Genomic DNA, 12,685 nt, shown 5'->3' with positions numbered 1-12,685 from the left:
TGTTTAACTAAGAGTATTCTTACCCACTATTTGGCCTCGCACAGCATCAGTATCCGTGGGATTTAGTTTGCATAGATCCAAACGCTGGTCTGCAAACAAGAATTGGAAACATCAACAAAACATGGAGGGGCTGGGAGAGAACACTACTCACTACTCAGACACAAGGCACTGAAGGTTCTGGGCTGTGCCAGGCAGGAGCTGCTCTTACATCCGGTGTCTTTTAGCCTGCTGATGGCATTGGAGAGGAGTCGCACACACCCCAGGAAGCCAGCTCCCTGTTTCTTGTGGATTTTTTTATGGTTCCATACACTGATGGTTATGGAATCTGTCTTCCCAACATATCTACAAAAAATACATATCAGAAGAGTCATTTCAGAAGAAAATACCACCTCACTCCACAGCATTTCTGTGGTACAACTTCTGATACCTTGGAGTACGTTGGTCACGCTCCTTTATTATAAACACAGAAGTGCTTAAGCCTGGAATGGTGTTATTAATGAGTTACTGCAGTTACACAGCACATTTAATTGATATTGCTGCAGCACAAATTAACCACAGGCAGCCCCATTAAAACCTCAGCATCAGACTAATTGATGTAGAAAACTTTCTTAAAATTTATATTTGTAATATTTTGAAGACAATGAATCACTGCAAGGACAATCTGTTCTAAAAGCTGAACTGCTCACTCCACGCCGTGGTGCTCTGTACCTAACATACACATATCTCCAAATTCAAACACCTGCAGGCAACAGAAGCAAACCTTTACTAGCAGGCAGTTTTCTGTCATTGCAAACATTAGTCCTCCTCAGCAAATATGATTCTTCTTGGTAACACGTGATGAAGCACCAGTGGCCATTCTTCCCTTTCATCTATCAGATAAATGCCTGGAATACATATATATATCTATACACACACACGAGTTTACTTATGAGCTAATGAACAACTCACAGATCATAATGCTGGTTCCATTTGGGGTCCAATGTGTTCTTCACAGTGTCAGTTGAGTGGCACTGACCTGACCCATCAACAACTATTTTTGCAAACGGGTCAGGAAGTCCTGTGGAAGGGAAAAGGGGCTGTTACACTTCATGCTTTTTGTTTTGTTTCTGCCCAGATAATGATATCATCAAGTCCTGCACGTTTTCTCCCCTCAAGAAAGGAAAGGTGCCATCATCCCCAAACTGAAAATAGAGAAAGCAGTTCCTATTTAAAGAACGAGGTACTTCTGCCCTACACATTTGTATCTGCCATAAATAGTAAAACGATTTAGGAAACAGGCGAAACCTGCTTAATTTAACAGTGCTTAAATGCTATAAGCATACTGGAAAGTAGGCATTTTTATTCAATCCTTAACACAACATTGAGACTGCAGCTCTGGGATACTTTATTTGCACCACTGGCATGTTTTGCAAATACTTCCACAAGAGATGGATGCTACTGGTAACCCACAGAGAGAAGTGCAAGCAGCAACCTGCTTGTGGTGTCACTGGCCAGACTTTCAACAAGAATCTGAGATCCTTGGTCTTTCCAACACTGGAGCCTGTATCACCCAAATACAGTTCAGGGCAACGTGTGTTTGTGTAGTAATGCAAGCATGAACCGCAGAACAAATCACATACAAAAATGAGCCAGGACAGTAAAGCACAGTCTAGAGATAAACCTCATTAAGCAAGAGCAGAAGGTTATACAATTAAGGCATACTTACTGAAGAAATCTTTCTTTGCAAGATTCTTGGCACATAATACTGCAAAACAAAATATCACAGTAAGAAATCTTCAGAAGAAATAAAGCCTTGCAGCAATCACACCCCTTACAATACTGCCTGGTCTTAATTCCTGTAAGAAACCCAAATGTTAAACACGAGCATCTTTATCTGTGATTGGAAATGCACTTTGCTGGTTTGTTCCGTTGTTGCAAAGTACAGATTTATTGCACGTCTCTTTGTGCCAAAGCCCCCTTGTTTTCTATGCTACATGCTTATGTGCTTCAACAAGATTTTGCTGCACTTGTTTCACTCATCTTACAATGCAGGTTTTGAACCAAGAATGGTTCAGGGCTCCTGGAGGTGACCTCAGCACCAGGTCCTAGCAGACACTGTGCAGCCTCCTGCTTTTCAGAGCAGCAGTACAGCCAACTCTTGGAGGTGCTGCTCCAACAGCCTCAACACCTCGCCAAAACAGAAAGGTTTGGAGATGAACACGACTTCATTGAGGAGAAAATAGAAATACTGAGGGGAAAGACAGCATCAAGAATTGTTCCTTTGCAAGGACCACAATTGAGACATCATTTCCCTCTCTCCAATTCCACTCAATAACAGAGAGGTTAAGGCAAAAATGAGATCAAGAAACTTGCACCAATCTCCATTTCTACTTGGTCTATTACCAGCTACAAGCCTAAATTTTGCTGTTTAGTAAGGGCTGCTCAGCACAGCCTCAATAATTCAAGTAGCTCAGTATCCATTAAACTCTTAGGCCAGAAAAAGTAACTACAGAGCCAAACGTGAAAACATGAGAGCTCTGACTCGCCCAGCACCAGGAGAAAAAAACAACCAAGAAAAGTATTTATAAGACTGAGCCTTTGAGGGAGCCTCTTCCCCACCAAGTTCTATCCTTCAGCACGAGGATGAACGCTCACAGATAACTCAAGATGGTCTTTTCCCCCGGCACAGATGCTTCTCATCTGCCAGGCCCTGCACTTCCAGCAGCCCCAGCAGCATTTGCACACAGTAGCTCTATGCTGGGCGCAGTGAAGATGTGCATAAATATATATTTCTTTTGCACTTCCATTGGAATTCCACAGCAACGGCCCATCAGCTGAAACATCCCGCAGAATAAGGACTGTCTCATCTCACACGACAAGCCAACAGCCCACAGCCACCCCAGCTTAACACAGAGGTACACAGAAAAAAAAAATACACAAATCCTTCCGTTTTATTAATAATTAAAGCAGCCACTGCATGCAACTATTTTTAGAATGGATTAAAAATTATGTGCTTCTGAGATTGGTAAACTGCATGTTCAGAGAGAGCTCCTCTTGGGCATTTTAAGAGCTGACCAAAAAGGAGAAGTCTGCAGGACCGTGGCAATTCGGTTTGAAATAGAGCAGGGTGACAGAAGCTCTATGGAAGAACAACAGGGCAAAGCTTAATTTCCTCCTCCCAGCCAGGAAAAAGAACCAGCAGAGCAGGCAATGAGTACAGGCAGAACCAGAGCCGGAACGTTCCAGCACTCGCCAAAATGAATTTTGAAGTTCCTCTGAGTGGTGGAGCTTTTTCTTTTCTAAATCAAATAACTCATCCCACTTTCCTTCCCCAATGCGAAGAACACGTTATTAAGTTGGACAAGTACTCCATCTGTAACAATCTGCATATTCTCTGGCTATATAATTATCACATTTATTTTACATTTCAGGTGTGCTTTCTAGAGCTCACCGGCAGCCGCAGCTTCTAAAGCTGCTACCAAAGAATTCTATTCTTCAGTTCATTCTTTTCTTTCTGCCACAGGCTTTCAGTCCATAGCAGAGGAGCATGGTTGCCAATTTGCCAGTTGCAGCCTGTGAAACCCTCAATTTTAGGTTGCAAAAAACCATGATTCTTTCTAGTAAGAACACTGGCATAACAGCTAGCGGCAGACAAACTCTTGTGGAGCAACCTGTAGGAACAGGCTGCCTGAGAGGGACCTCTGGCTTTGCTCCACTATTTGCATATGAAACTCACTAAGAAAATCAAGTGCCCTATCACTTTGAGGGGATACGTTTCTAAATTCCAGGAAAGCAAAAAGCAACAAAAGTCAGCACTGGGATGCTTGGACATGAAACCACACCAGCAGTGGGCACACAGCACCCCCAGATCCGTAAAGCCGTGCCCAATTTGCTTCTCAAATGTCCAGCCTCCAACAGGACCTCAGTGAATCTGCTCTGGGATCTGGCTGCTGCCACCTCAGACTGAAAGCCCTGAACTCAGCTGGGTTTACCTACAAAAGCTTAAGAAGTTACTGAAGTTACCCCTGCATGGAGGTTGCTGCCCGGATGAGGTGCAGGGAAAGGGATGGATGCTGATCTGCAAACCGGCCGCTCTGCTCAGGCTTTGCACAAAACCCAGCATCCAGCCTTTGCAAAATGCTTTTCCTTTCTTCAAACGAGGCTTATGGCCCATCAGCAGGAGAAATCTGCTCACATTTGTTGCAGAGTTACAGAAGGCACTAATTCTCCTGTCTCGGACATTTGCATTCTGCCTTCTGAAAGCCTTCTGAAAGCCAACCGACTTGTTCCAGCTTGACACACTATTTGTTTATGCTGCACTCCGGATTGCTATGCAGCACTCAAGAACTTCTTTTTATACTGTAGATCCCAAGGAACACTGAAGCAATGTCTTCACATCCCTATTATAATATTTATAAAGGGATGGGAATGTTTTTTTAAGCACCTGACATTACTGAGATAATTTCAAAGGCCAAATTAGCCAGCTGGGTGAAGCATTAATGTGAAAGCATATTTGGCAGAGGGTGAAGAAAGGATGAGGCTTAGACAAAGTCAGGATTCACCCTGCGGATTCAGCGCAGCCCGGGGGAGGCAAGCAGTTCCGTGCCAGCCCCCGGCTGTTCGCCCGCTCCCAAAGCAGAAGTGAATCATCTGTAGGAGCTGCAGCAGGTGTAGGAAGGGAAGCACGGCACAGCTCTGCTGCCTGCGCTGAGCCAGGCTGAGCATTGCATCAGAAAGCTGCTGCTTCACCAGCGAGCGGCCTCTGGAGCGTGACCGGCCTTCCTGGGAAGGAGGAGAGCCCGGGTGAGGGACAATGAAACGGCCCCAAGTAAACAGAGCTGCCTACAAATGTGCTCAGGTGCCAAGTTCCTCCTTCACACTGGGCTCGAGGGATAGCTGCTGGTCTGCAGGGAGGTCTTTCACTCTGCTGTTTCTCTGCATTTGCTCACACCTAACATAACACTCCCTCAGCACAGCGCTATGCTGCTATCGTTGTTTTCAGGTAGATGAGTTTTGCAGCACGCAGAGATTCAGCAGACGCCAGCCTGTACCAATGCAAAGCAGCATCTGCGTTAGGGACTGCAATAATTCACACTTTGCTCCGTGCTCTGAGTGAAAGGTAAGCACCTCCTTGCTGAAATGAAGGACTTTTACACGTGGCTACGATCTGAGCCAGCAGCATTCAGCTGAGCACTCCAGTTAGACTGGGAGACAAGGCCACCCAGCAGCACAGCCACGTCTTCCTTGGGAAAGGGGGAAGGTCGTGCTGAGGGATGCTGGCAAACAAACCTCTCAGCCATCTCTGGCCTTCCCTTTGATATTCCAGGTTAATCATTTGTGCTTGTGCAAACACGCTGCTAGATTCCAGGATATATTCATTTTACTTTCTGACAGAAGGTAAACACAAGGCCAGCAGGCTAATGACGTAAAAAGGACTTCACTTAGTATTTACTACTGAGCAGACCATCTTTAATCATGGAGATACACAGCATAAGCATTACAAGCACTGCAAGTTGTCTGACCCTTCCATCTTGAAAAAGTCTGCAGAAGACAGCACAGAAAAATAATGAGCTCCAAGTGTAGAAAATCTTCCACAAACAAACAAAGACTCACACAAAAAAGAAAAAGCACAAGCATCAGCTATTTACCACATGCTGCTCTAACAGCCCAAAGCACCACAGCCCACAGTTAAAACCTTTGCTGGCCCTGTGATGGGAAATCACTTCCTGACCGAATGCTTCTACACAGTTTGTGTGCAAAGTGCTGAGAAATGCCCCCAGCCATCTCCCCCCAGCGCCCTGAAGCAGGACTCTGCTTATCGCCCCTCTTCTGTGCACATAACCTTAAATGAGACTTTGCTGCAGATCAAACGTTTGTTTCCATTTCTACTACCAGGCAACCCGTGAAGGTTTTTAAGTGCTTTGTTTTTTTTAAGGCTGACAATCATTTATGTTTGATAGGGCACAAGAGCAAGTTGAATGGAAAAGGAAAGGCGGGTAAAGGCAGCGAGTGTCAAAATGTGGCTTCTCTGCAGTAAACCACATCACTGAACTGAAAGGTACCGTTTTATTCACAAATCGAAGCTTAAGCTGTCACCACAAAGGCCATGGTTTCTATTCCAGTCCTTTTCTTGTTTGCTTTAAGAATACTTGTAGTCTTCCTCTGTCTGCTTCAGACTGCAATGCATAAATCCACAGACTGCTTTAGCTTCACAGTAAGTGAATCACTGCAGTGCTTAATGCAGAAAAGAAACCAAACTGAGTCTTACCTCTGCCAAAGAAACCAATTCTCTGTACAGAACTAATTTCCCGCGTGCAGCCACTGATGTGCACACTGAGTGACCTTCATGAATGCTCTCAGCACCACGGTGCCAACCAGACCTGCAGTCCTCTACAAACCAGCCCAATCCCTCAGACTTTGGGGCTGCCACACATCACACCCCGGCATTTGAAGACTGCCCGTACTGAAGCTGGAACCAAACCTAACTGCCAGATTAAAGCAATGCTTCATTAGAAAACCTCAGTTCTCAAAGAGTTGCTGGATTTGATGCACGAAGCCTTTTTGTGGCCCTTTTGTGTAGGCTGCAGTGAGAATCAAAGCCTCTTTTCAAGGCATGCTTTCCTCGTGGGCTGGAACTTGGCTTCATGCAGCCAGTTGCAAACACTAGACAACTTTGAAGAGCTCTTCAAAAAACCACACACCCAGAAAAAGCCATTTTTATTAGTCCATTAACATGTCATTAAAGTATCCACTTTGCCAAGAATCAGATTTCCATCCTACCTAAGCATAAAAATGTCATGCATGAGAGAGAAGCCCTCGCAGCACAAACAACAGCAAGTGGACAAAACCCAACAGTTTCATCTCCAAGATTCCTAAAACTTACTCAAACTGAAAAAATCCTCCTGGGCACTGACTGGCTGCAGGTCTTCACATCCTGCATGTGTACAGCAGCAGGTCTGATTAACCCTCCATAAAGTGAATCACTCAAAAATCAGTGCAGGACTATTGGAAGAACAAACACCGCTCATTTCCAGTTAGCTGAGACTGCGTGCATCACGACCAGTAAAGCAAGTTTTAGAGTGAACCGAGATACAAACCTTGGAGAAACACTAAGAGTTATGGAATTAGCTGCAGAACTTTGCAGGGATTAAATGAAGAGATCAATAGGAAGCTGAATTAATGCCGATGCTGAATCAGAGAAAGGCACACAAATTAGACAAGTAGAAATAAGCATATCCAATTATCTCTCATACTAACTCTTCTTTCTCTTCTTTCCCCTTTGTTCACCCATAACAAATGCCTGATACAAAGGCTAACTCCCAGATTACATTTTTCATTAAATCCTATTATTGCATCAGTTTTCTTGTAAGACTGCTATGCCTTCCTCCAGTGCAGGCCAAGAACTTTCTCATACTCTCTCTGCAATCTCCTATTGATACTCAGTTTCTACTCAGATGTAAAACCCAAGTAACCCCGACCACCGCAGTGTTTGTTACTGCTGTCCTCAGCCAGCCCCAGATCTGAAACAGAGGTCACCCAAAGAATTTCTTTAGCCCTTATACAATGGGGCAAACTCCAGCTACAGTGAACTCCCACCTCTCACTCAAACTAGTTCCAGGGCCTTTTTGTTGCTGCTATAGAGGGCAAACCTCTCAAAGTGACTTCAGCACCTTCAGCTTACCATTTCCCTTGCCCTTGATTTCTTAGTTGTAGGGAACACAACCAGGAACACTGGGGCAAGAACACAGTAATTCTGCCATCAAGAAGTACCCTTGCAGCACGAGCCTCCTTCACGCCCTTGGACCTTTTCCTTGCAGGCCATCTGGCACCACATTCAGAACACAACCACGTTCTTTGCAAACTGGAAGTAAGAGCTAAGTTAGCTACTGCTACCCCCATTTCACGGCAGCTGGAAGGCTCGTTCTCAAAGAGAGCCATTCTCAAAAAACACTCAATTGACCACCCTTTAACCAGAGAAAACATTCACAGAACATGAAGTTATATATAACCACTCCATGGTTTTTAAAACTCGGTCCTCTGCCGCCAAGACTCATCAAACTCAGTCAAGTTTTGCTTTGCTAGAGCGTCCACAAATGGTCTCCCAGCTCCCTGAAAACAGCCCATATGCTCAGGCTTCAGCTATAGTGTCAGCTTCTGCATACGCTTGAGAGAAACAGAAGTACCTGGAAAGAACAAAAAATTCCCGTTAAAATATCACTAATTTGCCCCAAGATCAGAATACTGTTCTGTCTCGTAGCTGACAGCTAACTAAAACAATCCAAATGACAAGATTCATACTGGAACCAAACCCAGCATTTTACATTTACTCCACACTTGATTGTGCAAGCTGCAGTTACTGGGAACAACACTGTTCTGCATTTCTTCCCTTCCACATCTCGTGTCTCCAACCACACGCACTTGAATAATTTCTGTTTTCAAGCAAAGAGCATTTATCAAGACAGGCTTATCTGCACAGCTTGCACATACTTGTGCTCGCATTTTGAAACAGACACCAACATGCATTGTGCAAGAGCATTGCTCTGAAGTTGAAGGCTTGCCACAAAGCTATGTGGCTCCATTTCCTTAAATTACATTTAAATAAAAACTGTGCTGAAGTCTTAATACTTCACTTTTATAGTTACCCAAGTGCTGAAAAAGCATCTGGAAAAAAATTCCTAAAGCATGAAAAACATGTTCCTCCACCCACATGCGCTCATAACTCAGATTCCAAACTGAATTTTACTAAGATGGCCAAAAATATTTTGCACTTTTAACACTTGGAGCTTTCAAAGCACCTTTGTCAAAGCACACAAGTACCCACGAGAACGGAACGCTCAACCCATGCTGCTCACAACAGGTGGAGCTGAGGACCGAGCTCAAAGCAGCCCTGATCCCAGGACCTCAGTAAACAACAGGTCTGTCCTGGAAAGGCTGGCCAAGTCTTCACAAATACAGAATTGTTCCTCTGGAAAGCACCGGGTGAACAGCAATGAATTATGAATCAAATTCAAGAGAAAAGCCAACGAGCACTCTAGAAATGAGTCCGAAACTATGCTGGTTTTCACTACTGCCTGGGCAGAAACGACCTTCCAGCTCCTTCATGAGAACGGGAGCCCTTTGCAGCGCATCCTACGGCTAAGTCATCATTTAATTTAGGTGTGTTTAATTTAATTTCTCTGATCTCCACTTTCCTAAGTTAAATGTATGAAGTGTTAAGCACTGCATCTTCATTATCAAACAGAAGCTCGCAAAGATTCGCCCTTGCAGTTGATCACTTGCTTGCTAATTCAGTACATGAAAGTCTTTTCCAATAAACATTCTGTGCACTATAAAACACAGAAATTTAGATCCCCCCTCTTCCCAGACATTCTCTGTGGGGCTACCCACACCATTAGCCCAGCTATGTTGTTTATAAGCAGTTTGTGAGACTCCACTTATGAGCACGTTTATATACGATTAGCAGCTTTTTTCCTCCCACAAAACACCACCCAATAATGGACTTGGAGTTTTTACAAGACATGCATTTCCTAAGTCCGATAGGAAAAGCAGCACAACTGCTCTCTGCTGCTTTATTAAGGAGGGAAAAGCAGAAAACAAAGGACCAAAACCAGAAGTAATATGTTTGAGGATGTCTACCACGTGTCTAAAACGAGCCAAGGGACCAAGCAACTGCACCAATTCAAACAGCCACAGCCTTGGGTTTCTGTCTGTGGTGCAAAACACTGCTGGAATAATGATAGGCACCAAACCCTGGGTCAGCTGCTACACCTGAGGATATGGGGAACAGCAATGGCTGTATTTTGCAGCCCAGCATCACCTCCAGCTCTCTGCTCACTCACTGGCCTGCTTCAAACCATCTTCCTGCAGTGCAGGAGGAAGAAGTTTGCCCTTCCATTGCAGAACCTGTGTCAGCAGGAAGCACCGTGCTGGAGGTCTATAGACACGTGTCGTTTCAATGGGAACACTAAACTTCTAGCCTAAAACACATTTTCTGTCTCCAAAAAGCAGTTGGTATTTATAGTCCCTCATACGCAGGTAGCATCAAGACTTGAACGTAACAGTTTGAACATAAAACACTATTCTGTGGGAGGAGAAATGAATACAATTTCACGCGTACTTAATCTCAATTTGAAAACTGAGATTTGTTTCTGTATACAGAGCCAATATTGAGCATTTTTGATATCTTACAGCAATTAAATAAGGTACAAAATCAACTCAATAGGAACCAAATTTTCTAATTAGTTTGTTTTAATAAACAGTACAAAACTCACGCCTGGTTCTCATCAAACACTAAGTAGATTGCTTGCAAGCAACAGCACTGTTGTTTCAAAAATGAATGGTGCTAAGTCATGAGTAAGTCGTAGACTACGTAAACTATTAGTCATGTAGGCTCAAATGCATCAGGAGAGCAATTTCAGTTAATTCAGTTGGGAAGCTGTGTTAAAGCTTTACCTGTGAGCTGGGCTCCTAGCAAAGCAGGACTGCTTGCATCCATACTGAAATAAAGCTGCACGGGGAACTGAGGAAAGGCTGCAGGTGAGAGAGTGGCTGTGGTGACCCAGGACACCTCCAATGCTGACGTTAATGGCCAGCAAAATGAACAGCAAGAAAAAAGTCTTTAAAGGCACTGAAAGTAAGAAACAACAAACGTCACTAGCTATTTTTTAGCACTTTTAAGTCTCAAACGTGACCACCGCATTCAAACCATTCAAGAATCCACATTTCTTCACTCTTTCTAAAACATCAGAGCAATTCCAGTATAGAATTTTGGCAGAAAGATAAGTTTAGCCGACCTAATACTCGGAATACCAAAAGAACAAACCTTGGGAAAAACTATGCAGTGGGTTAAAGCTGATTTGCTCGAGCTCATTTTGTATTTCTTCAATAACTCTTGCAACAAGCAGTTGCTGGAAATCCTCAGCAAACAGCAGCACCTACCCAGCACTGCTCCCAGCACTGCTGCACCTTCACTCGCTATCACCAGAACAAATTCTGAGGGATACTGGATGACTTCTCAATAGAAACCATCAAACCATCCCGCTATTATTTTTTTGGTAAGGAAATGAAAAGCATTCTTTATATTTGTACCAGGAGAGGCATCGGCACTGCATCACCGCTTTAAAACCACATACCTCAGGTAACAGATGACTTATAATTGTCCCCAGCTTCTAACACATACAGTCGTTCTCCGTGTTCGTGTTTTAACTGAGGTATGCTGAGTGCTTTTTGGCATGTTTGGAAAGGAAGATAAAAAGTCTCCAGGCTTACGTAAAGCTTTTCAAAGCTGAAGGCCCCACACCGCCAAAGAAACAGCTTCATGTCCTTGCAGCTTTGCCTTCCTTATTGGCAAATCTGCTGCTCGCTTTGCAGTAAGCATGATAACAACCAGATGAGATGGAGGAGCACTTTCTGAACAGACCCAAGAGTGAGGTTGGATTTAAAACTGGGATGCTGAAAGTCAATATTCGGTGAAGAGTCAAGAGCGTGCAAAGGCCACGAGCAATGAGTTCGTTTTGTTCTGGGCTACTTAGCAAAGGGACAGCCGAAAACTGAACCAGCTGGAACTCATTCAGAACAACTTCTTTCTTCCCATGGCTCCCCGGGCTGCAGTTATCAACCTGAGGATAGCAAGCATGCAGATCATCAGGATGGAGCTGGTACTTGAAAGAAGTGGCACGGCCTAATGGCCCGTGATAAATGATGCTTTGATCCTAACCTGGACCTTGGTACTGGGTTATAAACCATCCTCGTGTCCCATGGGGAAAAAACCTGTAGGGTTTGCCCAAGATAGATAGAGTTCAAGCATTATACTGACTTCTCTCTTTCATGATAATCTCATTACCAGTTCTTGTATGTACAGCAAGCAATTCTAACCTCAACTCTTTTGCTGGTTTCAGATGCTGTCAATACAAACCAGTTTGAAGCACTGAAGTGGGAAGACTGCATTTGCTTTAAAGCACTTCGCCGAGAAAAGCCATTACTGCAAAAAGCGCACCAGATTAGTTCAAAATACTACTTGGATACTTTGCTGTAGGAAATCTATACCAGAAAAACAAAGTGAGCACTTTTATTTGTTACACACAAGTGACACTGCATGCCATGAACGAAGCAGGCATCCCATGAGCCCCATGCCATGCCCTCCTGGCCTGTTCCATTGCACGCAGCTGAGCCACAAGCAGGAGATCACCTCCCAGCCCCTCTCTTTGCCTTCATTAACAGCTCACATTCACATCATGTGATATATATACCATGAATAAAGGTGCAAAGTTTAAATTCAGGAAAAGGAAAGAAACATTTTGTTTGCTCAAGTTAAATTCCTGGCAATGCTTCTGATTTTGAAGAAAGTACATTGGCTGTTTCAGGATATTGGTATCAGCCCCTGGAAAAAGTGAACTCTAAAATCTTAGGTTTGTTTCCTATATTATTCAGTCTGTTATAATCCTTTCAACATCCGCCCAAGATGCTCCCAAGTGCTCTTTACTGTCCTTCTGCATTTTGTCACGTTTTGAGAGCTCGGCTTCAACCCTTCTTGTTTACAATTGCAAAAACATAGCAAGTCCCAGAGCCACGGCTGTGTCTGTCCCAGCTGGCAGAGGGCAGCAGCAGCACCCAGAGCTCAGCAGTGGTTTGGGCTGCAGGGCTGCATGGGGACAGACAGCAGGAGGTGGGGACAGACAGCAGGAGGTGACAGCGGCTGCACCCTCAG

General features: G+C 44.2%; 1 protein-coding gene across 4 annotated transcripts in view; it reads right to left on the bottom strand.

Annotated features, from left to right (window-relative positions):
• Positions 1 to 12,685, bottom strand: part of SMURF1 (SMAD specific E3 ubiquitin protein ligase 1) — a 40,216-nt gene that overhangs the window by 14,008 nt on the left and 13,523 nt on the right. For all 4 annotated transcript variants that reach the window (XM_048962402.1, XM_048962403.1, XM_048962404.1 and 1 more), the window contains exons 2-5: positions 1,706 to 1,744; positions 949 to 1,057; positions 209 to 342; positions 24 to 89 (exon numbers count right to left, since the gene is read on the bottom strand). In XM_048962402.1, the coding sequence (XP_048818359.1) occupies positions 24 to 89; positions 209 to 342; positions 949 to 1,057; positions 1,706 to 1,744 (348 nt within the window). The remainder of the gene's footprint in view (positions 1 to 23; positions 90 to 208; positions 343 to 948; positions 1,058 to 1,705; positions 1,745 to 12,685) is intronic.

This window comes from Lagopus muta, chromosome 15, assembly GCF_023343835.1.
Source record: "Lagopus muta isolate bLagMut1 chromosome 15, bLagMut1 primary, whole genome shotgun sequence".
Lineage (NCBI taxonomy): Eukaryota > Metazoa > Chordata > Aves > Galliformes > Phasianidae > Lagopus > Lagopus muta.
This window is presented reverse-complemented; position numbering and strand designations above follow the sequence as displayed.